This window comes from Metopolophium dirhodum, chromosome 7 (genome assembly GCF_019925205.1).
Source record: "Metopolophium dirhodum isolate CAU chromosome 7, ASM1992520v1, whole genome shotgun sequence".
In the NCBI taxonomy this organism is placed as follows: Eukaryota; Metazoa; Arthropoda; class Insecta; order Hemiptera; family Aphididae; genus Metopolophium; species Metopolophium dirhodum.
Window position 1 is genome coordinate 30,091,694 of NC_083566.1, and position 27,738 is coordinate 30,119,431.

The following is a 27,738-nucleotide window of genomic DNA, read 5'->3' on the forward strand; positions in this document are numbered from 1 at the left end:
AGAAGCGAGTGCAAATAAATTATTATAGATTAAAATTTACCCCCATATTTTATCTAAAATATCTATTGGTTTTACCATCACCGTACAATAAATCTTTTAATTCTTATGGATACGTATCAATATGCATCATGTTTAGGGAGTTTAACTTTGGCGGCAGCAAGTGCTTGCAGATCTCCTATTTTCATTTTTAAAAGACGAAGCAATACAATATTGAAATTTTTCTGTTATATCACCAATATCTAAATAAATTTGAAATCCTAAAATTCATTAGTAAATGAAGAAATTGGGTATACTTGGTGAATCACACTTGTGTAAGTATCTGATGATAATTTTTAAGTTGAAGGTATACTCGTAACTTTTATAAAAATTTAAACGTCGTAAAAATGTCAACGTACAACAAACCAGATAATGTTAAGAACATCAACGCAAATTATCCAATTCACTAAAATAATAATATTAGGGGTGATGGGGGGGGGGGGAGTGTGAAAGGATGGGTGATAAAAAAATAGTAACCTCGTCTGCTACATTAGTCTGCACTCGCCTAGCGTCTTCAGGATAAATAAGCAACTTGAATAAATAAACTATTATAGTATGTAACACTGGTGAGGTAGAGGAACAGTAACATAGTATGATCGTTGCCTTCTCGTATTATTCGTAGTATACACTATGGAGTATGAACTCCGACGTGGTTAATATAACCAAGTGGCCGACGAACAACATCGCTTTGTACAAGCAGTTGGACCGCGTCCAGAACAGATGGTACTCGCGGTGACATATCCAACGTTACTTTGGGACGTCAGGTATCACCGGGCCATGAAGTCCAATATCCGGCGGTTAGACAGGATCAGTTTTCGAACGCCAACAGGCAACAGTTGATGCCAGCACACTATACAATTTATTGCGTAGTGTGCCACTTACGTAGCGATCACCAACCGAATGGCACAGGGGCGTATTGACCAGTAAGAATAATATAAGAGTGACAGTTCATTTTCGCCATCGACGTGCACACCAAAAGCTCCCCCGAAAACAGTATGGTTCTGAGACGTCAGGGCAATGTTATGTATGTTAAAAACATTTTTTTTTTTTAATTATAGAAAACCCTTACGGCCTAACCTAAAGACAAAAAATGTTTGTCCATGGTTTTATTATAATAATGTACCTAATGTATTAATATATTATAAATACATACCTTCTGGCGTGTAGACAATGAGTCGAGAAAGCCAATGGTGACAGACTTAATCGCACTTCAGCAGATTATTTAAAGATATATAGGTTATAACTTATAAGTTTACCTATATGTGTATGATTACATTGAGCTTTTACTTTTTAGCCACTATGGTATTCTATCATTCTCCAAATTTAATATTTATAACAATTATAACATTATCAATCGTTACACAATAATAAGGTAATCCGTTCATAGTATTCATATTATATTATAAATTATAATACAGGTCCCTATTATACATTATACATAATACATAGGTAAGTAGGTAGTTACGATACGAAAAAAGTTAAACGTCATAAATCTTCTATAAAACGTTACACACGTACATAATATTTCCATTAATATTAATGTTGATATTTATTATTTAATATTCTATATTTTAATATACTTTTATATGCACTTGAAGACGACGAATGTCGATTATTATTTAATTATATTTGGATGTTTTATCTTCTTTTACGCTGCAACTTTATATATAATCAAGATAATATATAATATAATCAAGATAATACCTTTATATTTATGTAAATATGTTAATCATATTTTCTGCACCGGCGTTTACACACAGTATAGGTAGGTAAGTAAAATAACAAATAAAGTACAAAGTTAAGTATAGAGAGGATTTCCTTTTTATTTCGATATTAACTTTCATCAAATTTTTCATTTGTGACCTACCAATTGATACACAAGTTGGGCAAAATCAGGGATATTAAATAAATTAAAAACTGGTTATTGATTTAAAATAAATACAAATTATTCATCGTCACCAGATCCCAAAACCATGGAGATAAGGTCTTCGGTGTCGATCAATCCTTTTTTGTCAATTTCCATGTTGTCAAAAGCATCTTTGACTTCTTGGTTGGAGAATTTGTCACCCCAGTTCAATAGACCGTACCTCAGCCTAAAAATACAATTACCAGTCAAAAATCTTGGATTTGAAAATTGTTAAATGTGTTTGAATACTTACTTTTCGCTGTCGATTTTACCGTTGTCATCAAACGACTTGATGGCAGCAATAACAGTCTCATCATCGTCGGTTTGACCTAATAAATACATCAAATTACGATATTAATTTATGTTATAATAATATAATAACACATATTATTGAAAGCATTAACAGTTTACTGACCTCCTTCAGACATCCTAGCTGCAAACAAGGTCAACAATTGGGTGAAGTTAACTGGGCCAGAAGCTTCGCTCAACATAGCTTCGAGTTCAGGGTCTGTGACTAGCTTGCCCACTTTGTCCCAAGTGGCTCTCAAGTCCTCTTTGCCCAAAATGCCATCTTTATCCCAGTCCATCATCGAGAAACCCTGTTCAATGAATTATATAAATTATAAAATAATAATTTATAAATCACAGATACTCTATAGGTACCTAGTCTATAATATGATTATAATAGGAATTTAACAGATTCGGCTATATTACCTCTTTGAATTCGGCCACTTGTTGGGTTGTGAACATAGAGAACACATTACTGCCAGATCTGCGGACTTTCTTGGATGAACTTTTACGGCTGCTGTGTTTTGTGCTGGAATGAGAAGGAGGTGCTTCGGGTTCAGCGACTGGTGCTGGTGCTGGTGCTTCTTCCACTGGTGCGGCTTCTTTTGGTTCTTCCTTCTTTACCTTCTTCTTCTTTACCTTCTCTTTGTCAGCCTTAAGAAATAATGTAAGTTTATAATATTTATATGTTATGTCCATCAAAAAAAAAATAATAAATAAATCTTTGATTTAAAATTATTACATATTTTAAATATATATAATGTCATCTGTCCCTGGGATTCATATGTAAGATTTGTGGTGTAATATATTTTAAAGCTTAATAATATTCCAATAAATTCAATAATGTACACAAAAATTGTTTACTATTATTTGGTACAAGGTATATTTAGATATCCACATCACTTATAAAATTTCCCAAATATTTATGAAAAGATTGAAATATCAAAAATGATTACTATAAAATCGTTCGAAAATTACTCAATATAATTTATAACCATATTTATAACCATGTAGGTAGGTAGGTACTTGAAAAAATATATGAGAGATACTATACCTAAATTTGAATAAGTTAAATATGATTGCACGAATGCATTAATATTGCATATCTTATGTGCCGGCAATACACTATTAAACAGTATCTTTTATATTTTCTAATTTTTGTTTTTATAGTCTCCTCTATTATTATTTCAGCCTACATGCAGATGAGTTCAATGGAATTCCTAACTTTAGAAATACCTACAACGTAATTTGGGGACTTGCCAATATGATGTCATGTACGTGCCATATTCTAAATATAAATCTAGCTAAGTCCAGATAATGAATAAGACTTATTGCCAACTTTATACTTGATCTAAGTATCTAAGATGTTCAAAAATTCCAATTTTAACATAAATTTAATATGCCTGAATTCATTATAGAATAATACAAATTTTTGTATTAGTACAAAATTTAGTATACAAGGTTTAAAAATGTTTCATAGTATTCATAATAATTATTATCATAAATATTCTAGTTAAAATAAATTAAAATTAGGATAGACAGATATAATAATTAATTGATGGACATCAATTATTTTCAAATATATTTTCTTTTACAATTATTACTTATTACAGTGCATCGTATAATTAACTAATGTTTAACATACAATTAATAAATATAGTACCTAAATCGTTTTTAAAAGCTATAGAGATTGTGGTTTTAGACTATTGACGAAAAAAAAATTATTAATATAAATTCATATAACATGGCCAAGTTGATGGATCGAAATAAATATCGATAAAAAAAAGTAAATAGGTATATACTTAACATTAGGTTTAGGTGTTTTATGAATAACCAAATTTCAATTCATTTTTAAAACAATTTTTCTATTTATACATTCTTAGTTTTATGCTATTTAATGGATTTAATTTCTATAATATATTTAATATTTTTATAAATACTATAGGTAATTTATAATGTATAAATATAAATACATAGATAGTTTAATAGAATTTCATATAGTTCATAATTTCTTGTTATTATTTTTCACAATCGATTCGACTGAACGTTATTTTTTTAAAACTTTTTAATATGATGAAATTTAAAATATATTTTTTAATTATTTTTAATATCATTGTATAGTTGTACCTCATCTTACGACTTACAAGATATAATTTAACTATAATAATAATTAGTTACCTATTATTAATTACATAAAAATAAATAGGTACTTGATATAATATTATTTAATATATTATTTATTATAATACAATATGTATAAATAATAATATATGAAGATTATTTGAGTAAGTTAAGACTAGGCATCATAGTTTATTGTTTTAATTATTAAAACTTAAAAGTTATTTTAACCAATTTAGTTTAATTTATTTAATAACAAGTTTAAAATATTAGGTGATATAGAGAAGTGTACTAACCATTTTGTTTGTTTTCTGTAGTCGTTATTAATGCCAAGAGAAGGTGAACACTACTGAGCTACTGTGCCCAAGCTGCTTGTGGTTCTCAGATCTTGGAGGTTTAAAAATACAATACGTATCGGCTAGCGAAACACTAAACTTAGCCATACTCAGTCATATGGTGTTCGTGTTTTATTTAAACTCGCATTCACTCCCCACTTCTTTCTTTCTATTAATTACGCATATTGCCCTATAACAATTTTTTTTTGGCATCTCTATCACAATATACTCTTAGTATATACCTTTAGAAAACGAATAACTTTCTCTAACACCCTTAAATTATAGGTTAATGTTTTCATTTGACCTAATACTCGAATTCACTATCAATATAAGTACGTTATATTAAAAATAGCCAAGATAGTTACATACAAAATATTGTTTTGTTTATATTGGGTATGTTATTTTATACATTTAATTTTAATAATACTAATTTTATAAATAATAAATTAAATATAAATTTTTATCTGATAAGTAAATAATTTCAACATTGTTTAGCTACAAGCCCGGTAGGGCCGGCGAGCTGTTGCAAGATTATTATGACACATGCCGCTTTGGGCATTTGGGCCGCTTGCTAAAATATCTAGCTAATATAAACATTTTTATAAACATAAATAATAATACAACACGGAAAGCTGTTCAAATCAATGTCGATTTTAGAACCTTCAGGGTTTAAAAATATTAAAATTATGATCATCTTCAAATTTCAATACCTGGGGGTCGATATTTTGAAAAAAATTGATGAAGACATCACAGTTGGAAGTTTGGCTGATTAACTTCAAGGATTAAGCTTGTCAATAACACTAATAACCAGGAGGCTATAACGAAAGAGAAGTTAATATAAATATAGAACATGATTCCGAAGAAAACAGAGATTTGATAAAAAAATTTTAAGTAAAAATAAAAAATCTTGTCAAGTACTGAAAAAAAAGTATAGTATATCGTTAAATCACTATACAATTAGATTATATAATAATATATTGGTATCTACCTAATTACATTCTACTAAAAATATAATACTATTTCGATGAACTATATTCGCTAAGAATCACTAGGACGTATTTATTTTTTGATATCTAGATAGGTATAGATAACTATAGATTTTAACTCTATAAGTTAAAATTTATAACATTTAACGAACTGTTAGTTCTATTGAGTTTTAAACGATTGTTCACGCATACTGACATGATATAATGTACAAATATGAATAACTAACAAGCCTTTATACCTAAATATTAATAAATATTGTGATGTCATTACTTGAAGAAGAGTAAATATAAATAAACTTGCATTAAAACTGCTTCGATTTTCTTCAACAATATCGCTTGTTCGATGGGAAAGTGAATCTAGTTGGTGCATTCAATAGGTCATATTTTAAAATTCTCAATAATGTTCAAAAGCGCCGGGAAAAACAACATAAAAATTAAGGAAAAAAGGGAATTTTTACGCAAAATTTGTTTTTGACAAAATTGATTTTAGTATTCAGTGTAACAAAATAAACGTATATACATGAAATTTTCACTGGTTGTTTATATTTGCATTTTCTATACACAATTTTTCAAAATATTTTGATTTGTTTTGAAACATTTAGGAACATTTTCAGTTTCCAAATTAATTAGTCTTTTTTTCTATGATTGTTAATAAAACTTAATTTGTTGGGTAAAAAAGCTTGAAAATTTAATACAAGGCTCTTACAATATTGTTACAATGACATTTTAAAAATATTAAAAATCCGGAAAAATAACGAAAATTAGTAAATTATTTTGAGTTGAGAATTCATAAAAAATTTTCTTTTTTAAATCTAAGATTTGAAAATATAATACAAGATTAGTGAAGATTATTTATTAGTTTGTCTACCTTTATCAAAAATAAAAATGTCTACAATCAAATCAAATTAAATTTTTATGAACATTTGAAGTTCATATATTTTTACAATATTGGATATTCACTCGATTTCTCATGTATAGCAATTAATTGTTATTTTTGATATGCTAAAAAATTACTTTATTCACAATAATATCATCAAATATACTTGGTAATATCATAGGCTGACTGACCGTTTTCACTCAGGATCGTTTTTCTTATACAATGATATATATACATATATATATATTGCGTGAATGCGTAAAAATCGAAAAATAGTGAACTCCATTGGGCCATAACTTCAAAACTAAGTCCGACCGATAAAACCCCACATTTTAAAAAAAAAAATGTTAAAATATTCAATTCTAAGTATTTTTTTTTTTTTTTTAAATGCGCGTGTTATGACAGAAATGTAGTTTTTGAAGTTTTTCATCAATAATTTCAAAACGAAGTTTGTCCGTGCTTTTTTCTTATAAAGCACCCTAAAATACACATTTTGGAAAACAAATATTTGATAGGTTGCTAAACTAGAATTGTTCCACGAATTAGATTGTATGATAATCGTTGGCGTCATTATTTTTGTTTTATATTATAGACGTTTGTGTAATGAAGTGATATGAGATATTTGAATTTTTTTCTGCCAAAAAGTGTAACTATTCGACTATTCGAGTGTAAAAACTAAAATTATAAAAATAGATAGGTTATAAATGCAAAGATTCAAGGTGATTTTATAATACTATCCACGCTATCTATCAAGTATCAAGTCCTTCATGACCATGATTATCTATTGGTAAAATAAGCTCACGATACGCGCTCTGGTGGCATAATCCTCAACAAATCCCGGAAAAAAAGTCAGATTTAATTTTTTTCGGAAAAAAAGTCCGACAAGAAAATTATTATACGGAAAAAAAGTCCGGTTTGATTTATTGTTTCATAAAAAATATTTGAACTTATTTAATTAATTCAAAATTAATAATATATATGATTGGTATGATCTAATATAATTTAAAACTATAAAGAATTAAAATTTCACGTCGTTATACAATCTACAGAAATAGAAGGTATTAAGGTAAGGTAGATAGAAAAAATATACTAGAATATATGATAGAAAAATCGTGTACATTAAAAGGCAATAAAGATAGCACAATTAATCTGTATTATAAGATAAAATATGAATGGAAGTTAATTTCTAAAATGCGTGAAGTGTTAGGAGTAGATAGAGCTAAAATAGCGTTACAAGAATTAGGTGAAGGGATTCCAACACCAAAAAAACGTACCGGTGAACGTTTAAAAAACTTATGTTCTAGAGTGGCCATTGACGAAATATCGCTGGAAGAATTTTTAATTAATATTGGCCATATTGCATTCGAAAACGAAATAAATATTAGTTTTAAATTTTAATTATTTATAGTTTTAAATTAAATTTATATTATATATTATACATTTGGTAATTTTATTTTTTTTTAAATTAAACCGGACTTTTTTTCCGTATAATAATTTTCTTGTCGGACTTTTTTTCCGTGTACTTTTTTTCCCCGGCTCCCAATCCTCAACACGCATATTCGAAACGTTTAGATATACCTAATTTTATATTGGTTATTTTACTTTTTATAATAAATTAATTTTGTTATCGAAACTTTATACGCTTTTATAGCTAACTGTATTGGGAAGACAGATTATTACTGGGAGGGCTGTCGACGCCTATCGTACTGATGGTTAGGCGGGTTCCCCACTACGTGGAGTCGGGAGATAGTAGGTATTTTCCCGACATTTCGCATATATTTTGCTTTAAGTGAAGTGCATTTGAATGTATTTGATAACATTAGTAGAAATTGTACTTACCGACGTATACAGTTAGCTATAAAAGCGTATAAAGTTTCGATACCAGAATTCATTAATTATAAAAAAGTAAAATAACCAATATAAAACTATATCTAAACATCCCGAATTGGAAGGTACAAATTGTTTCCACCAGAGCGCGTTTTGTTAATCTGTTTCCCCAATACGTTGGTAAGTACAATTTCTACTAATATTATCAAATACATTTAAATACACTTCACTTAAAGCAAAATATATGCGAAATGTCGGGAAAATAAATACAATCTCCCGACTTGAGTCCCGACCATAGAGCTGTAGGTATACTTTATGGTCCCGATTCGTCGTAGGGAGGAACCCGCCTAACCATCAGTTAGTACCATGGTTAAATATATATTATTATATAATATATAATATATTTAGCCATGATCAGTACGATAGGCGTCGACAGCGCTCCCAGTGTTAATTTGTTTTGCCAATATTGTGGAAATAAACAAAGAAAAGCGAGGGAAAATTTTAAACTGATAGCATATTGCATTCATTTTGTCATTTTGATGATAATAAATATTGAATTAACAATAGAGAATACTGAATAGGACTCAACCTAAAATACGTATTACAAGCAAAATTACTTTCTTTTCGGCCGTGCGGCGTGCGCCATATAGCAGTCTGGCTCTTTTTCATCCTGCGTACCGTTGCGTATCGTTTTTTCCTTGTTACAATATTCGAACTTCACAGTTGTCTACAACTTGGTCGATCACTAATTTATCTGTTTTAGTTTTTTAACTTTATTACAATTATTGTATTATTATTACATCCCATACATTTATAAACACTCACCATTATGGATACGTGGACTGCTGATATTTGGAACGGTAATGAAGAGGAATGTAAGAGAATTCTGAGTGAACCAGGAAATTGGGAGAAGGTAATGGAAATTGATTGTTTGTCGATCTGTAAAATATGTGTACCTGCATTTATTAATGAAAACAAAACACATGCTTATTTTTTTATATCCATTTGTAAAAGTTTCCATCAACATTAAACCTAGCGGTTGAACTCTGGCCACCTATACTCTGTTACAAAAGAGAATAGACTAGTTCTACTAACTTTTTTGTCCTTTCTCCAGTCACTACCTATACTGTTATGTGGTAGATGTGTGCCTGCCGGACGGAAACTGGTGGCCGCCTGGTGTATTCTCTCTTGGAACTGAATATAGGAGCAGTTGATGATATATAAATATATAATTATGTCTGTGACTCGTGACATGAGTTTATGATTGACCTAAACAGAAACATGAATAACTTTTATAAAATATATTATTTTATTTCAACTTTAATGTTAGTTACCTACACTTGTTGGGACCAATAAAATAATAATTGGAACAGAGCAGTTTTCTGCCTAGTTAATTATCACTTATTATTTAGTTCCTAATATCAATAAACAACTTTAATGAATATGCAAAAGTCTTGATCATCAAGAATTGGTTTTGTAAGAATTCCTAGTGAGAATACTGTTTTAATAATTCTATAATAATACCTATTGGTTTTTAATTTAAACTATCACTTTACAAACATGACTAGACGAAAAATGTTTTCGGGTATCTTTTCTTAATAATATTTAGATATTTACTAGAGTTTAGTAGTCTTTACTTAGTACCTAATATTTTTTAATCTAAGGTAACTTAAAATTTGAATGGTTCTTGAGGTCCGTTTATAATTATTATTCTAATTTTACTACAGATATGTTTAACACGCATTTATTTTACTGTAAAAATGTAAATAATTTTAATTCTTAGGTACCTTTATTATTCGATGATAAAATAGCTCTTGGAACCTTTGTACGATTTAAAGGAATGATACAAGATATGTTAAATCCAGAATATTATAGTAGCAATTTTAAAATTATCAATTCTGAAAATGATGAATTTACTTTGCATCAAGCAAAATATCATAGCAGTACTAAAAATCTCAAAGTAAGAATAATGATTTAGAAAAATAAAAAAAATTGAGTTATATTTATTTATACGATTTATTCATTTTGTAGCCTGGAGAAGAAGTTGTATTTGGAGATACATTGATGGAACGACAAATTTTGGCCTGTATTCCAATTCCAGGATTGAATGAATGGGCCAAAGATGTAACTAATACAAACCAGAATACTGAAGCTCAACTGTATGTTAATTATTAAATACTAGGTATAATCTGTTTTACGGAAGAAAGGTACTGTTTTGCGTGTGCAGACTAAGGGCCACAAACCGCCTGCCAGGCAGTCGAAGTATTGCACGCACTCTATTATTACTAATGTATCACAATTGGTTCACGTTGATGCAATCATCGTGCTTACTCAGTTCTATGACCGTTATAGACAACAGACATTATTACAGGTGGTCTTGGGTGGGTGAGTCGTAAGGATTGACCTGTTTTCGCCAAGACCCTTTTACCTTGCTTTTGTGAGACAGAGTATACTTACAAAATTATTTATATTAAATTATTATTAAAATATAACATATTGATTTAGAGAAGAAAATATAAATAAACGTATTCGTCTTGATCCAGCATGTCAAAAATACTCTAAGGAAATATTTATTTTTGTAAGTATTAATTTTATTGTTTTGTCATACATTTTATCATTATAATATTATTATTTTTAATGTAAACATTTAAATATCTAGGTATACCCTGAAGATATTGATAGCAATGAATTAAAGCTAAACCAAATTGTAGAAGTTGTAGGATTTCTTGACCGACGTACAATTCAAGAGGGTAATGGAGATTTAGAAGAACAATCTTCAATAGCTAAAGAAACGCATTGTATTCATGCTGTTCAATTGAAACTACTAAAAGCCTTAATTCCAGATAATGGAGAAATATGTAAGTTAAATGTTTTGTTTTTATATTTAAATTATGAAATTTGTATGTGTAATTAATAATATTATTGTAATGTTAATACATTTTCAAACAGATAAATCCATCTGGAATGATGCACCAAACATTCACGCAGAGCTAAAATTTGTATTAACTCAAGCATCATTAGGAGACTCTTTAGTGGCTGACTATTTATTATTTTATCTTGTATCTACCATGTATGTATAATTAATGTTAAATACTACAAAATGTTTCCATTTGATTTTCACCTGAACACTTTTATTATTTATGTATGTTTATTATTCAATATTTGTATAGTTATAATAGACAACACGATTTGGTTCCTGGAAAATTCTCATTAAACATTCGTGGTATTCCTCATGGTATTGGGCAAAGCTACACAAAACATTTGTACTCACTGATATCTTATTTGGTAGTAAAAAGTGAGTATTTACCAATCCAAATACATACTATGAACAACATGGATATGATTCCAAGGTAATATATATTTTATTACCTACCTATACAAAATTTTAAGAAAATTTTAAAATATATTTATGCATATAATATGTTTCTAAACTCCTAGACACTATATTATTGATACTTACTAAGATAATAATAAATAATATAATTATATTAAGTATTTGTCATCAGTCAGCTTCTATTAGTTACTTCAGAGTTAGCATGCATTTTGTGATTCAGTAGTTATCAGCCACTGTTCACTGAATATACTATTTAAATAATTTTTCCCATTGATGAATAAGTTATTAACTGCTAAAGATAAGAAAAATTGTATTTTGTTTCAGAAAATGCTATACTTCCAATAGACTGCTGAATGGATTTTTACAGTTGTCAGATAGGACACATTTGGTCTTAGATGAAACAGATTTACAGCCGGGAAATTTGGATAGTAAAGGTAATTCAATATGTTTATGTATATATTTTTTTTAAATTTTTTTTTAGGGGGGGAATGGTTGGAACAGTTGGTTGAAACATGTTTTTAGGTTTTGCAGAATCTCAGATTGGGCACTTGTAGGTTTCTGCCATGCCCGATCGGGGTATGTCGGCCTCACTCTCTAGACAGTTGCCTGCCCAGAGAGAGAAGCCGCCCATGGTCGAGGTTCAAACCGGAAATGGTTTGCGTCGGAACAGACGCTGTGTCCACTTGGCCACTCCGTCTTCCTATATATATATTATTTTACCATAATTACAGAATTTTTTTTACATCCAAAAACATTTTTTCTTTTGTGGATCTATGCAACTAAAGTAAGAAACATTATTATCCATTTTAGTGTAGAATAATAATTGACTAAACTTACATATTCAATTTTAAATCAATAAAAAGCACTATAGCAAAAACTTAGTATTTGTACATTTTTTTTGGCGGTTACAATATTTTAGGTCTTTAACTGATCTCATTTTATTTCCATATACAAATTTATTATTATACAATTTATTATTTAAATTCCAAAAATTCTTCTCTCAGAAGGCAAACATTTATAAACAGAAACAGATTCAGAATATCCCAAGATTTGTCACATATTTAGACTAATAAATAGGGCTGGGATTTCGATGCACTTTTTATTTTTTTCCAGAGGTTGCTGATCGGTGCTCGTCTGGTCACAAATCACTAACATGTACTTTTGAATGAGAATAAGAAAATTTATTTTGCAATTTTTGATTTTAGGACTTTGGGTCCAAAATTCAAACTTGAAATTTTATTTTAAGATTTTACATGCTAACGCGAGTTTTATATAACAGTAAATGATTAGGCGTTCTTTAAATATTCACCCATCACTTCGGTAGACGTTGCAATGAGCTTCTCCATCTACATAAATTTACTGGGGGATAACAGAAGATTGTTTTTATTCGAAAATCTTAATCTTTGTTGATTCAGTGTAACAGTTCAGAGTGTACATTTAAAGGGATTGGAAGCAGTGTATTTATTTCATGTTTTATACTTAAAAGCCTTACAAGATTATGCATACTTAATATAATCAGATTTCAAATTCTATAAAAAGATTTGAGTATATCTACCATTTTTCTAGGTTATTGTGGAAATCGATTTTTGATATTTCTTTAAAAATTGTTCTTAAATCTTAGTTTAGTTTTTAAATTTTTAGATTTACTTAAATATCTTTTTTAAGAAAGTTAAACAGTTATCCTAAAATCGACTTCCACAATAACCTAGAATAAAGGTCGATCAACTCAAATGTTTTTACAGAATTGAAATCCGATAATTTTGAGTTGATGTCATTTTGTCAGGCTTTTATAGATTGATATAAATTAGTTTCTCGTTAGAATAAAATATATTATTTCATCAAATGCATTGACTTGTACATGCGCGTGTGAACCGCTAGTTGTTTCCCGGAAATTATAATGAATATTTCATCGTTATATGTGGGTAATAGTGGTGGCGCGCTGGACACTCACACAATTGTTTATTTACTGCTCACACAACAGCACTATGTGACTTCAACTGATAAACTAATTGTGTATCGTTTATTCCTTAGAAACAGAGCGCTTTCAGCCTCCTTAAATGAACATATAATCCAAATCTATCATAGTAGTTAGAATAATATAAGGAAATAAATGTTTTTTCGGATTAAAAAAAATCCAAGTTGAAGTTAAGCTTAAAGAAATCCTGAAGTTTAGCCTATATAAAAATTATTTTAATCACTTTTTTTATCACTTATATTTTACAATTTATTAAAAATAATAACAATTTACCTAAATTTTTTAGAATTTTTAGAGCATTAAAGCATTTTTTAGAGTTTTTTAGGGCATTCATTCCCAGCCCTTCTAATAAACTATATAAGTATTAGTATACAATAATTAATATTACTTTTTATAAATTATTTATGATTTTTCTTAGGAATGCTAAATCTTGAAGCTCTGAAAAATATAATTTCTAACCAACAAATGAAGTATGATTTCACTTATTATGGGATGGAGTATGAAACCGAAATACCAACACTGACATTATCAATTGGAAAATCTCTTCTACCTGTAACTTAATTAGTTTGTAATAGTTTTAAAATTTATAATTCATAACTGTATATATAATTTTAGTGTGATATTGATATTGTACTGAAACCAGACCCATCTTGTTCTGATGTCGAAGAGACAATGAAGTCAGTACACGACTACCTAAAAAACCAGTTACCTTTTTTGGACAAATTGAGAAAATATATTGCAATAATTTCAACATTTCCTTTTAAATATGAACAGGATATTTTACAAGTAAGTCACCAAATATTAAAGGATGTCAGCGCACTATTTGTTTTCTATCTCTAGTCCACGCGCAACATAGACAAATGCATTTGCGCAGAATCGTTTTTTCTATATTTTTAAGTAATATTAGAGTAAAATTACTCATTACAAAAAAGATAGAGAATAATATTTTTGAGGGAATGACATATTTCGATTTCTCTAAATATTGTTTCAAAACAATTTAAACATAATTTAAATTTACAACATTTTTTTGTTTATTTTGTAAGTCGAATACAAAGTCAAATAAAAATAAAATATAAAACCGATATGTCATTCCCTCTAAAATATTATTCTCTATCTTATTGTAATGGGTGATTTTACTCTGAAATTACTTAAAAACATAGAAAAAACGATTCTGCGCAAATGCTTTTTGTCTATGTTGCGTGTGGGTCAGAGAGAGAAAATAAATAGTCCTCTTACATCCTCTTAAATTATTGTGAAATAATATAATTCATTAATCCACTTTTATTTTTTATTTAGGTGATTGAAAATGATTTTGTAAAGATGCGAAGAGCTGATCCCAAAAATGTTTCTGGTGATGACTTGCATATTTTTTTGATGATTTCAAAGTAAGTTTTGAAACTTCTAACTTATATTTAGATAGTTGATGTTTGCTTACTTTCAATTATATTATTTTATAGATTAATTGCCTTATGTTCTGGAAAGAATGAATTTGATAATGCAATTTGGGAAAGCGGAAAATCATTAGAAAATCAACGTAAATTAAGAAATAAATAAATTATACATTGAATGTATAAATTAGTATTGTAAAATACTTAAATGTTTAATATATTCAGGTCTAAAAACACAACTGGCCAACATTTTTAAATATTCAATCTAATAAATTGTATTACATAAACCAGCTACACATCATAAATAATAAACTGATAAATACATTATTTATAATTAATAGAAAAAAAATAATTCATGAAGATATGCATGAATGATCAAAAATGTATTTTCATTATTTCAAGTTTTCCCTTATATTTCATGCTTTCTAATGATTTTATGGTGCAACTCTTGGTTTAGATTTAATAAAAAACTGTTGTTCTCTTTTTTTTTTATGAATAAATAATTAATAAATTAATCCGATTTGATATAATATTGTTATAAATATAGCAGTTGTGTTTATAACTAATTTAAAATTCACAACAAAATATAATGTTAAGGAGTGTCTTCTTTAGAAGGCATATGTCCATATTTGAATGTCAGTCTTAATTCACCAATCTCAGTTATGGGAAGAACATCGGGAATCCATTCAATAATAAATGGTATTGGTTCTTTTTGATGTTCATTGACAATACCTTCAAAACAAAAAGCTCTTTAAAATGTTTTTCTATAAATAGGTACCTAATAATCGTCATACATTTACATTAATGCATATTATTGTAATTACTAATTTGAATGTACTAACCAACTTTTAGAAATGTCTTCAAATCATTTGGTTGTATAAGTTGATGAGATTTATCTGTTGGTATAATATAGTCATTCTTTTCACGCTCAAAAGCATCGTATGTTCCATCTATGTTTCTGATGAAACTGCGACTAATATTAAGCGGTACTAAAGGTGTTTCAAAAATTTTTTTCACTATCAGTATATTAGTAATATGCCAAGTATGCTTTGTGAATGTTCCTAAAGGTAATGAGTCACGCTTCACAAACACCGAAGTATAATTGGGCAAACGTTTTTTTTGAGAAGCCACACACATACGTTCTCGCAAACAATCAAAAAACGTCTGTAAAACAAAACTTCTATTTATATTTTTTGTGTAAAAATAGAAAGCTTTTGAAATTAATTTTATCATTTAACTTTGTAAAGCAATTATGTCCTCAATTCCTTCTTCAAATATCACTCATATCAAAAAATGTATTACTCACCTTATGAATATGAAACACCATAGTCGGAGGATTACCATCAAATTGATAATGCATTTCTTGGTTGATGCGTTCTGTAACCGAAGACATCCATTTTTCGAAATTTAACACCGGATTAGGATTTATGAATTGTGGTTCTTCGTGACCTAAGCATAAAAACTATTTGTAAATTCAAGTATAAATTTTAATACATAATATGAATATCTTACAGCTTTTCTTCTTTAATCTCGAGTTGTTTTGAGGTTTTTTAGATCGTTTCTGAAAAATAAGTTATATATTTTTTATATTAGTTAAATGTATAACATTATAACAAAATATATCTTAAGTTGTTTTGTTCAGAACAAACAATTAATAAGAACTAACATAATATATGCCATTTGTTTTACTAATCATGAACTAGTATAGAATATAAGATAAGTCTAATTGTTTAAGTTGAGGCTTTTGAAAAAATGATAAGTATACAATAATAATATGTAAATCAATTGGTGGAATTGAAATCAGTACTTTTGATAATATATTTGGAACTGTTCTTTGATATTTAGGAGCAATGCTTTCTAAAACGCACGTTTCATTAGAGATAATCATCTGATCATCAAAAAATGTGACTGGTCCATTACTTTCTTCTGCCATTGCAACCTGGACATCTAAAACAAACATTAAATCATTTTTTTTATATTTGATACTTCCATCTAAACTTTATTCCCCGTAAATTTACCCACTTTTAGTTTCTTGCGCTCACAGAATATGGTGAAAACATTGTGACAATACAGTTCACTGCAGTTCTACAATTTCACGTCGTGAAATCCCACGGTGTATACATAGTGAACTGAATTTTCACAGCATTTTCACCAAACTCTGCGTGCACACAAGAAAAAAAAGGGATAAGCTTACGGGGAACAGAGTGTATAAGTTTTGATAATAATTAATAAGTAATAACTATAGTAACTATTAGTTAGAATTATGCACATGATCAACAGTTATCATTTGTATAATTCATTTTTAATACAATCTTCCAATATTCCTCTAAATATCAACTAATATTCTTCTAAAAATCAACCAATAGGTCGTGATCCTTGCATTACAGTGACCCTACTGTATAGCAGACCGGTACCCACTTTTCCACCTATTTTTTATACCTAATGTGTATTTTTTTCTTAATTAGTATTACAACTTGAATTTGTTATTTACTTATAGGTATAATAAAAACATTTTAACAGCCTAATGATGACATAGCTCCAGCATCTCAATAATACTAAATAAAATTATTCACTGTAAATCTAGGTACTTATTATCTTTAAAATGATAGACTTACTTGGCAAATTGTCAAGTTGAACAATAGTTGCCGACAACGTAGAAATAGATACAAAAGGATTAAGATTTTTTTCAAACTCCTGTACCATATATCGAGAAGTTGCTATAGCACTTAAACATGCAATGTAATGACAGCAAAAGTATGTATTTAAATCTGGTATTTGATCCTAACAAAAATAATATTCGGTGTAAATAGTAGAATAAAATATAGATTATAACTTATCAAGATAATATTACCATTTGATCAACTGTAACCAATGTAGTAGTACAACAAAAGCATCTATTGTATTTGCCAATGATACAATGCAAATAGCCCAAAGGGTTTTGAGTGGTAATTATGCATCGGACAACAAATATATTTTCTGATACACGTTGTAAGTATGGTTTTTTCTTATCAACAAAATTTGTCCATACTTCCTGAATTATAAAATAAAAATAATACGAAAAACCGCTTTATAGCTGAATAGTCTTACGTTATACAAAAAAAATTCAAGTTATACAAAATTATAAGAGTTGGTAGCTTATAATAAACTGTATATTATTAACTATTGTAGTTGAAAGGAATTTTTTTTCTTTAAGACATTTAAATTATCAAGGTATCAGTGGCAAATCTAGGATTTTCTCATTGGGGGAAAGGGGATATACAATTTTTTTATGTATATACCTACTAAATGTGTTAACATTATATTACTAGAGATTTAATTTATCAAACAAGGTTAAATGATGTCCTTAATAACCTTGTTACAATATTAATTACTCATCAGGAGATACAGGTATTGTTCGATGAACAATCAAAATAATAAGCCATTCAGTCGTTTCTACATAAAGAAAAAACAAATACTAAAATATATTTTCATCACCATGCACCCGATTAATAGAATTTCTTAGATTACCTATAGGCTTAACATTTTTACTGTTGAAAAAATCTTATCTGATATAGCTGTTGATACTACCGAGATTTTAATTAAATATTTTCATCACATAAATTGTGGTTTTGGGAACTGAAGTTCTTATAAGTAGAGTCTACGGGTCTCGTTCTCCAGTTTTCATATGCATTCTGATAATTATATTCTGTAAAACTACTCCTCCAATATTAGAAAAATATTTCTGAATATTGTTGCCTCCCCCTGATCCAAGATCCACCACTGCATGATATGGGTTCTAAGAGTTTACTGTATAAATAGAGCAACATACTTGTTTTACATTTTGAGGAACTCTAAAAGATTCTAAAACCTGTTGGTCAATTTGCAATGATTCACCAATTGTATTACAATCAAAACAAGTATCTATATGTTTGCAAGGTTCACTTTCAATATTCGTGTTTAAAACGCTTTCCTATAACAAATAATATTTTTATATCAAATTATTTTATAATTTTAAAGTATAACTTGATTTTTTGTTAGAAGTAATTCTAGTTTTCGTATTTATAATATATTTTTATAACTACTAAATATAGAGTATAAGCGACTAATAATTACAAAAATAGATATTGTTAATTAACTATTAAATATAATTAGTCGTGAGTGTTGAAAAACATTACAAAGATTTAATATAGTTCTTTCAAAATATGATTTATTAATTAATAATACGTCACGAGGAGTTATTTTTATACTTTAGTATTTAGACCTAAGCAACAAATACCATTAGCAAAGTTATATTTCATTATATTATTATATAAGTAAGGTCAGGATGTTTGTGACTTATAAATTTGTTTTAGTGGTATGACATAGCAATTATATTCAATTTTATATAGCATGTATTCACATATTTTATTTGTTTTTAACAACAATTTTTTATAAATAATGTAGATAATCTTTCATTTTTTTTTTTGTACCATCATACTTGCTTTTTTAGACATACTACTATAACCCATTGGAAGGTATTATTGTTATTTGTTGGTATCACAGCTTACACCAGTATGAAAAATGTTCTATAAAGAGAACGCCACACAGGCATTTGTTCATTGTTGTCTCCGTCTTACAAACGTACATGGCAAATTTTACGTTCACAATAATACATTTACTCTGTAATTTCTAAAATTAAAGAAAACGTACCTCTAATGCAATTTTAAGATCATAACTTACTTAAAAATAATTATATCATTAAAATCCTCCAATATACTCTAGATAATATTCTTACCTTTAAATTCTATAAGAGGTAAATTCACTCTAATTTTCGAAATTACAAAGTAAAATGTATTGTTGTGAACATAAAATTTAACATGTAAACATGTTATACGTTTATATGACTAAGACATTAAATGCCCTTGTAGCGTCCTCCTAATAATATTCTAAAAATATAAAGGGCATAATATTTTTTTCTATTCATTTACCTAGTTTTAGTTTGTACTTTAATCTATGCTGTTATCCATCTTATTTAAATATGTATAAATTATATACCAGTAAAAGCCGTTCGGCGTTAATTTTATAACAAATAAAATAAATAAATATTATATTTTTTAGATACATGAACATGCATTTTTTAGTTTTTAAACTCATAAACATCCTAATTTTATATTATATATGAAATGCTTAAAAATTATTTAAACATAGTATGCAAATATTTTTTATAAATCTGTAGTGTTTGAATAATTTATAGCAAATATTTATGGAAGTAGTTAATATTTAAAAATATGTATGACTCAATATTAAAAAAAAACTAAAAAAGTTTCAAATTTAGATGTGTCAACAATGGGTCTAATTAATATCAATCAAAATATATAATGATAGTTAACAACTATTATAATACAATAATTAAACTTGCATGACACTTCAGAATATTTATATTACTATCGAATAAACGACCACCACAAGAACGGACTAAACAAATTCCAGTATCCAGTTTGTTGATTTCTTTATTTTTAGTATCTGGAAAGTGGATGAATCCTCTTTCATTGAAATCAATATTTTCAGAAGAAATGTAAGAAAAAATCTGAAACGTTTAAACACTATAATGTTGTTGATTCAACAGTTTAAGTGGTTAATATACCATTGACGAAGGTGTAAGTAGACGACACACTTCAGATGGTGAAACTCTTTTATTGTTTGGTTTTAACATCAGATCACATGTCTTGCACACCACAGTTCTTGTTCCATTGTATGTTCCACATGATGGACATTTTTTCACACCTCTTTTGGTTGATCTGCCCAAATCAGATAGTAGTGCTTTAATTTTATTTGAATGCGCCATCAAATATTATTGGTGTGAAAATAAAAAATGTCCAGCTCTCGCCATTCGTAGTACGATGATGTTTAATGTAAGCACAATATTAGCGCCACAAGTTAAATAATTTTCACGAGTGTTAAGTAATTCATTTTAATGTAGCTAATATGTAAATGTAATGAATAATAATAATAATGAATCAGAAATCATAATTCATAATAACTATATTATAATTCATAATTATTATTTATTACATTTTGAAAAACAATTTATTTTATCTAACTCGTATTATCAGTTTATATCTTTATCACATAAAAACAAAAACACCAGACAGTCGCCGGGTTTTTTGACAACACTGATAAAAATATTTTTGAAATTCGTAAGAAACTAGACACTAGGACACAGGTAGAAAATCAAAATGTTTTATTTCTATTTTAATCTTGTATTTCAACCCACTCCCGCCGAATACAATCTGTTGATTTATCATCATTCAGCGTTTGATGACCATGCCAGTTACAACTCTCTACGAAAAACTAATGAAAAACGCACAGCCGTCACGGTGGCGAAAAATCGTCGCTGAAGACTTAGATTTGGATTATTGTGAGAGGTTTCTGACAGCAGCCGAGAGCGCCACTCTCCTGAATTACATAGAAGACAACGTGAGTTACTACGACGGTCGACTTTCACAGGTGAAAGTCTTTGGACAGTATTATCCCATACCCAGGCAACAGGTTGCGTTCGGCGACGCAGGTGTATCGTACAAGTTTTCTGGTACAGTCGTACCAGCGCAGCCATGGCCGCAACCGCTGTACGATCTGAAGAGGAAAATTTGCACCACCCGTGGAGTCGATTACAATTTTGTTCTGGTCAACAGGTAAATAACGTAGGTGGATGTTATGACCTTAACGGGTCGTTCTAATTTGCTGAACCGCTGATCAGCAAATTAGGCAGTATCAATTCATATTTGATGATCAACATTTTAAGGTATAAAAATGGAGAGGATCATATGGGCGAACACAGGGACGACGAAGTAGAATTGGACAAAACAGTACCTATTGCGTCTGTATCTTTGGGCCAGACGAGGAAATTTGTGTTTAAACATACCGATGTACGGAAGAAGATAAGACAAGTAGAACTTGTAAAATTAGATTTACATAATGGAAGTCTTTTAATGATGAATCAGCCTACAAATGAATATTGGTATCACTCGATTCCCAAAGAAAAAAATGCAAAAAATATTAGACTTAATTTCACATTCCGTAAAATCAAATAAATTAAATTATACTGACCAATTTTATTTATATTTACATGATATAAATATATTAATTATACGTTTTTAAGATATTCAACATGTTTTTTTTTTAAACTAACTAGTAGTAAAAAAAACTACCTAACCTTCAAACCTACATCCATTAATATAATTTTGTTTTATCATTATGCATATTATGTACTATGTTATTTTTATTATGATCCACCTACATAATTAATGGGCAGTATAAAATATGTTAGCTTTATAAGCAATTGGTAATTAAAAACTTTCATTAGACTAAAATATCTTAAATATTTAAAAAAAAATTTACAATGATTTGTGTAGTTCATTAAAAAGTGTAGGAAATAAGAATTATAGTAATGTAAAAATTACTCAATTACATACTTATTTTCTGCAGACTATAATAAATAAAATCATAAATATATTTACTGAATACTGATACCACAAATAGAATCATTATTGAGCTTACTCCCCCCAATTTAAATATTTTAAATACACTTAATGCCTTATAGTAATACTAAAAATTCAAGTTTTTTCAGCTTACTAGTTTACGACCATACACAATTTGAAAATAACTAATCAAAAATCTATTTCAAACCAGCACAAATATTCATATAAGATAAAAATAAAAGAACACCAATGTAAAAACAATTAAAACAGTTATTTATATTTAACAGTTTAACAAATTGATAGCATAACTCTGGTATCATATATAATTGTTAAAACAAAATTAATTAAAAAATGCTTGCACAAAATCTAGATAGTATTTAATTTAATAAATACAGCAGTTCATGTTTATTAAATTTAAAAAAAAATCATTACTTAGGTAATGGAATACAATTTTTTTGTTAAAAATAATTATTCACAATATACTTGCACAGAAACTAGATAATATTTAATTTAATAAATGTGTCAGTTCAAGTTTATCAAATTCAAAAAAAAAAATCATTAGGCACTTAGGTAAAGGAATACAAATAACAATTTGTAAAATAAAAATAAAAATTATATAAAACTTAACTGTTTAGGGTTTAAGTCCAGTTTATAAAATATTTTTTTTAATTAATTAAAATCTCTTACACTTAAACATTAATATATTTGAACTATTTTCTTAACTCAATGCTTGATTTAAAATTCAACTTGTTTTGCAATTTTTTTTTTTTTTGGAGAGTCTAATATTCGTCTTTTTAGTCTGTCCAAAAATAAAATGAAACAATAAAATAATAAAATTAATAATAACTTTTTCACTGTCTTACCCAGAAGAAAAGAAACGATTAGATGATCCTGGTGATTGCGGTTGATTTTTGATTGGAGTACTATATAACGGTTCATCAGAAGCAATGCTTTTAGCTTTCAAAGAACTAAGCCAAAAATCATTAGGCAGCATTAGCAGTTCTCTTACAACCTAAATGAAATAATATTCATCATATTATATAATATTTGATTTACTTACAATTATTTGTTAATTTGTTTTAGTGTTTTGTCAATATTGAAAATTAAAAAACATTAGTGAAAAACTTGGTCAATTACTTCAAAAACAATTTCAGATTTAATATGTAATTCATCTAAGGAAGTACTTGGAACATCAATAATTGTAGGTCCAAAAATAATTGCTAGACATTTATAATCCATATTGCATTTTGATGACATAGCAACCCTAAAAAAGGTGAAATTAGATTATTTTTTGAAAAATAAGCATTTTTAATTATTAATTATAAGAATATACTTTTGCAAATGAAGAATGAGGAATGCAAGTATGTTACGGTTGGTATGGGGCAATTCAGATACAACTTGACTAAGTGACTTTGAAACATCATTTTTATTATTTAATGCATCAGTCAACTTTGATAAATCACTTGGAGATATAAGATTTTCTTGCATACGAATTAAGTCTTTTAGATAACTGCATAATACATGGATGTCTATATTGTTTAAATTCGGTAAACCTTTACGAAATTTGTCTTTTAAATTTTTCACTTCTTTATCAGAACCAGACATCCTGTATAATCCAACTGTATCCAATCCTCTTTTTTCGATTTCACTAATGCAGTGAATGATGAAAGGTGGGACACCACACTGGCAGTAAAAATAATTAATTATAATAAAGAAAAAAATATAAGAATAATACATTACTGACATTTAAAGCATTGATTTTTAGATGATCAACTACACATATAGTAGGTATAAAATCTTTACATTCCAGATGAGTTATAATTTTACAATCCAAACATTTAACCATGTAACTGTTAAACTTTATTCTGAAAATAATTTTTTAGTTGTAGTATTGAATACAAATTAATTATTGATTACTGATTAATTATGAAAGCAATAGATTTTTTGAACAAACTTTTTATGACAGTGACCACACATTTCTGGAATGACAATAATTTTTTGAATAAAATTATGTTTTTTTTTAGTTATATTATTTTCTGTTTCAGAATCACTGGTGGACAATGGCTCTGTAGAATCTAAACATTAATAGACAATTATTTACCTTTATTATACACCATTTAAAAATAAATTAAATGTTTACCACTCGATGATGATATTAATGCAACTTTTGAAGTTTGTGTTGGATATGTTTTTATAACAGATTTAGCATTTACACTACCCAAGTCCATAGTTACAATAGTTGTAGCAATAATTTGTTTATTGGTAGTATTCACGTTTTTGATCTAAAATAATTTAATAATATAAAATGTATTAATTTTTCAATAAAAGGAGAGTAACATGATAAATGTGTAATAGTTGGAACTATATATGTTGCCAATCAAATAAAGATAGTCAATACTATGCAAATAAAATTAAGTTGCAACTAGGTTTTTAGTGTTAAGAGGATCCATTTAAAAATATACCTATATAGATAATTAGAAATTTTTTATTTACCGCACATTTTTTTGTATTCAGGTGATTGAAAATGTTGCCAGTAGAATGCTTTTCTATGAGTGCAGAATTTTGTTTTGGATTTTTCAATAAATGATCATATGAACTATCTTCAGAATTACTATAACTAATATCTGATAACAAAGCACCTAAAAATTATGAATATGCTATATACCAAATCAACCATATGCTATATTTTTATTAGTATTTTTACTAGGCGTAGTCATACACTTTATGTTAAGAAGAGACTATACCTGTATGAGTTCCCTCTGTCTTAAATAACATATCAGATTGTATGTTCTAAATAATCTATTTAACTGTTATGTTTAATATTAGGGTGAATTATACAATTTAAAAGTAAGAATATTTCTTAATGAATCTAAATTTTTTTATTATAACATTGTAAATTGTGTGTACATTTTAAAATTCTAAATGTCCAAATTTGTGAATAAGTCAATTCACTCTAATATTAAAAGTGACAAGAGTTAAATGGATTATTCAGAACGTACAATGTGCTATAATATGTGTTTGCAAGACAGCAACAACACATTCAGGTGTAGCATGCTATTAACAATTAATTTAATTCAATAATATTAAAAATTGTCCACTTATAATACAAGTTTATAAATTAATGAATTATTTTTAATTTCAAATACTACCAAAAAGGTAATTACTTGTTTTTAAAAATTAACTACAAAATAAATACTAATATACCAGTGTTATTAAAAGTCTTTTTTTCATCCAATTGTACACAATCAGAATGATTTATGAATGAGTTATGTGAATTTTCTACAATATCTTGTTTCTTAAAAATACTGTAAAATTGTTCTAACTGAGATTTCTAAAACAAAAAAGTACAACAAAAGCGTAAAATTTAAATTTATTTACAAAAATTACCACTCTATTTTCCTGTGCTGGCTATATAAAAAACAATAAAGACTGCCAAATAAAATCAAAACTTTATAAATAGCTTATGTATTTTTACCATGGTTTCTTTTTCAAATACAAGTTTTTCTCTTTCTACTTGAACTTCATCTAATAAACGGGCAGAAGTTTTAAGTTTATAAGTCAATTTAGAACATTCATCCTGAACTTCTTCTAGGTTTTTCTTGATAATATCTTTATCAGATTCGCTTTGATTGATTTGGTATGTTAATTGATCGATGACTTTCAATTTTAGCATGTAATCTATAAAAATAATTTATCAATAATTTCAAATATTATAACTGTTGGACGTAAATTACAAAAATAAATAAATTAATATTAATAATGAATGTGTATATTTATCTTATTTAATTTTTAATGATCAAAATAAAATATCTTTTTCTAAATAACAGGTATAGGTATATTTAATTAATATACTTTTATTAGTTAATGATTTTAAACTCATTAACTGAAGGTTAGTAGTTGTAAAGTTGATAAAAGTTACAATTTAAAAAGTAATGAAAAAAGTTTCAAGTAGGTACCACCTTAAGTATTATAAATAAGACAGATTCTGGATGACGCTTTAAAGAGGTAATTTTATTCTCTGGTTGTCTATAAAGATTTTAGATGTCTATTAGCTAAAGTATAGCAACAATTTAGTTTGCTTACAATATGAAGAATAATTAGTGAGCGTGAGTGCAGTGTTTTAGAATTTTAAACGCGCACAAATATCAAAATTCTATATAAATATATCATTACGTACTTTCTGAATTAGGTACAATAAAATATTCAAAAAAGATTTTAAGACAAGATTCCCGAAAATGTTATATTATAATATTTTTACACAAGATGCAGAGTAAATTAAATTATATTAAATTTAACTCTGTTAGTGTTGACATTTTCTGTAACATCCATAGGTAGGTAATTGTTTTACTCTAATAATTAAAGCCAATAGGTTATAACTTGCATTAAAAAAGTTATGGGATACCAGGATAAAATATTTATAACTTACTTATGTATCTAGGTACCTACAATTTTACGCATTTTTAGTTAAACATAAAAATATAATATAAAAGGCACACGTTGCATAGTGATATTGCGATTGCTTTCTATTTGTCGTCGCAAAGAATCGAAAATATGCTTCAAATTCGTATTTCAAATTTTAAACTATTAGTATTTATCTCTATATACAACATTACAACTCACCTCTCTCGGTCGCCGTGTCCAAATACTTGAGTGTGCTGTTGACGAACAAATCGTATTGCAAGGCTAGGGATTTGCAATGTTCCTCCATGTTGTACAGTAATGTATAAAATATTGTGATCGTCGATTGAGAATGATCTATCGAAATTCGAAATCGAACTCAGAAGAGTCGGAACCACTGAAGACTGAACTAAATTTAATTCAGTGGTCGGAACAATCCACTGCAGTTGATTTAGTTGCTAGTTAGTAGTTACTAACAATAAACTTTAAAATATTCACAATTCACTTACCTTTCGATAATTGATAAATATTAAACAATATAATATAATATAATATATAGTAATAACTATTAAGTAACAAGTCATTAAGATTAGGTACTCAATAATCATTAGTGTGTTATGACTTATTAGTTATTTCTTATTAATATTATTATGGTAAACCGTAAACGGCTAACGAGGTTCGAGCAGCGACTGTCACGCAGACTAGCGGTCGTTTTACAGTACCCATAGACCTATAAATGGATAGGTTTAATTTTATCTAAAAAATATAAATAATAAATAATAGTGGTTTTTGTATTTTTTTTGTCGTAAACTCGTAATGTCGGACACTTGGACC

The 27,738-nt window shown here is 27.8% G+C and overlaps 5 protein-coding genes across 5 annotated transcripts; 2 read left to right on the forward strand and 3 right to left on the reverse strand.

The window, feature by feature from the left end:
* Positions 1 to 1,839: 1,839 nt before the first annotated feature.
* Positions 1,840 to 4,803, reverse strand: LOC132948061 (myosin regulatory light chain 2). Its single transcript, XM_061018341.1, has 5 exons — positions 4,645 to 4,803; positions 2,657 to 2,884; positions 2,358 to 2,541; positions 2,196 to 2,271; positions 1,840 to 2,129 (listed from the first exon to the last, which is right to left on the reverse strand). The coding sequence occupies exons 1-5, from the start codon at positions 4,645 to 4,647 to the stop codon at positions 1,982 to 1,984; spliced, it is 639 nt and encodes a 212-aa protein (XP_060874324.1). The 5' UTR covers positions 4,648 to 4,803; the 3' UTR covers positions 1,840 to 1,981.
* Positions 4,804 to 8,924: 4,121 nt separating this feature from the next.
* LOC132948059 (mini-chromosome maintenance complex-binding protein-like) lies at positions 8,925 to 15,280 on the forward strand. The gene is made up of 12 exons (XM_061018339.1): positions 8,925 to 9,286; positions 10,157 to 10,333; positions 10,405 to 10,532; positions 10,879 to 10,951; positions 11,033 to 11,231; positions 11,323 to 11,443; positions 11,544 to 11,723; positions 12,032 to 12,141; positions 14,101 to 14,234; positions 14,298 to 14,468; positions 14,979 to 15,067; positions 15,140 to 15,280. The coding sequence occupies exons 1-12, from the start codon at positions 9,203 to 9,205 to the stop codon at positions 15,234 to 15,236; spliced, it is 1,563 nt and encodes a 520-aa protein (XP_060874322.1). The 5' UTR covers positions 8,925 to 9,202; the 3' UTR covers positions 15,237 to 15,280.
* Positions 15,281 to 15,655: 375 nt separating this feature from the next.
* On the reverse strand, positions 15,656 to 21,140 carry LOC132948058 (uncharacterized protein C2orf42). The gene is made up of 10 exons (XM_061018338.1): positions 20,673 to 21,140; positions 20,448 to 20,615; positions 18,879 to 19,019; positions 17,922 to 18,101; positions 17,686 to 17,851; positions 16,878 to 17,017; positions 16,583 to 16,631; positions 16,377 to 16,519; positions 15,913 to 16,234; positions 15,656 to 15,802 (listed from the first exon to the last, which is right to left on the reverse strand). Exons 1-10 carry the CDS (start codon positions 20,871 to 20,873, stop codon positions 15,663 to 15,665), a joined length of 1,650 nt encoding a protein of 549 aa, XP_060874321.1. The 5' UTR covers positions 20,874 to 21,140; the 3' UTR covers positions 15,656 to 15,662.
* A 67-nt stretch (positions 21,141 to 21,207) lies between these two features.
* On the forward strand, positions 21,208 to 22,190 carry LOC132948060 (DNA oxidative demethylase ALKBH2-like). Its single transcript, XM_061018340.1, has 2 exons — positions 21,208 to 21,720; positions 21,831 to 22,190. The coding sequence occupies exons 1-2, from the start codon at positions 21,347 to 21,349 to the stop codon at positions 22,117 to 22,119; spliced, it is 663 nt and encodes a 220-aa protein (XP_060874323.1). The 5' UTR covers positions 21,208 to 21,346; the 3' UTR covers positions 22,120 to 22,190.
* Positions 22,191 to 22,508: 318 nt separating this feature from the next.
* On the reverse strand, positions 22,509 to 27,538 carry LOC132948785 (rac GTPase-activating protein 1-like). The gene is made up of 11 exons (XM_061019431.1): positions 27,127 to 27,538; positions 25,982 to 26,184; positions 25,711 to 25,837; positions 25,000 to 25,145; positions 24,647 to 24,788; positions 24,461 to 24,581; positions 24,251 to 24,371; positions 23,840 to 24,189; positions 23,644 to 23,770; positions 23,370 to 23,518; positions 22,509 to 23,305 (listed from the first exon to the last, which is right to left on the reverse strand). Exons 1-11 carry the CDS (start codon positions 27,212 to 27,214, stop codon positions 23,242 to 23,244), a joined length of 1,638 nt encoding a protein of 545 aa, XP_060875414.1. The 5' UTR covers positions 27,215 to 27,538; the 3' UTR covers positions 22,509 to 23,241.
* Positions 27,539 to 27,738: the final 200 nt, after the last annotated feature.

Excerpts from the sequence above, each read along its gene's own strand:
- LOC132948061 (XM_061018341.1), bottom strand. Across the intron at positions 2,542-2,656 it reads AAGTGGCCGAATTCAAAGAG|GGTTTCTCGATGATGGACTG; the intron begins GTAATATAGCCG and ends TTCATTGAACAG. Across the intron at positions 2,272-2,357 it reads AGCTAGGATGTCTGAAGGAG|GTCAAACCGACGATGATGAG; the intron begins GTCAGTAAACTG and ends TGTATTTATTAG.
- LOC132948059 (XM_061018339.1), top strand. The coding sequence starts at position 9,203 with ATGGATACGTGGACTGCTGATATTTGGAACGGTAATGAAGAGGAATGT. Across the intron at positions 9,287-10,156 it reads AACCAGGAAATTGGGAGAAG|GTACCTTTATTATTCGATGA; the intron begins GTAATGGAAATT and ends TTTAATTCTTAG. Across the intron at positions 10,952-11,032 it reads CTAAGGAAATATTTATTTTT|GTATACCCTGAAGATATTGA; the intron begins GTAAGTATTAAT and ends TTAAATATCTAG.
- LOC132948058 (XM_061018338.1), bottom strand. The coding sequence starts at position 20,873 with ATGGCGCATTCAAATAAAATTAAAGCACTACTATCTGATTTGGGCAGA. Across the intron at positions 19,020-20,447 it reads TAAATATTCTGAAGTGTCAT|GAAAGCGTTTTAAACACGAA; the intron begins GCAAGTTTAATT and ends TATTTGTTATAG. Across the intron at positions 16,632-16,877 it reads TTCCAAATATATTATCAAAA|AAACGATCTAAAAAACCTCA; the intron begins GTACTGATTTCA and ends CTTATTTTTCAG.
- LOC132948060 (XM_061018340.1), top strand. The coding sequence starts at position 21,347 with ATGACCATGCCAGTTACAACTCTCTACGAAAAACTAATGAAAAACGCA. Across the intron at positions 21,721-21,830 it reads AATTTTGTTCTGGTCAACAG|GTATAAAAATGGAGAGGATC; the intron begins GTAAATAACGTA and ends CAACATTTTAAG.
- LOC132948785 (XM_061019431.1), bottom strand. The coding sequence starts at position 27,214 with ATGGAGGAACATTGCAAATCCCTAGCCTTGCAATACGATTTGTTCGTC. Across the intron at positions 25,146-25,710 it reads AAAGACTTTTAATAACACTG|GTGCTTTGTTATCAGATATT; the intron begins GTATATTAGTAT and ends CATAATTTTTAG. Across the intron at positions 24,372-24,460 it reads TGTGGTCACTGTCATAAAAA|AATAAAGTTTAACAGTTACA; the intron begins GTTTGTTCAAAA and ends AATTATTTTCAG.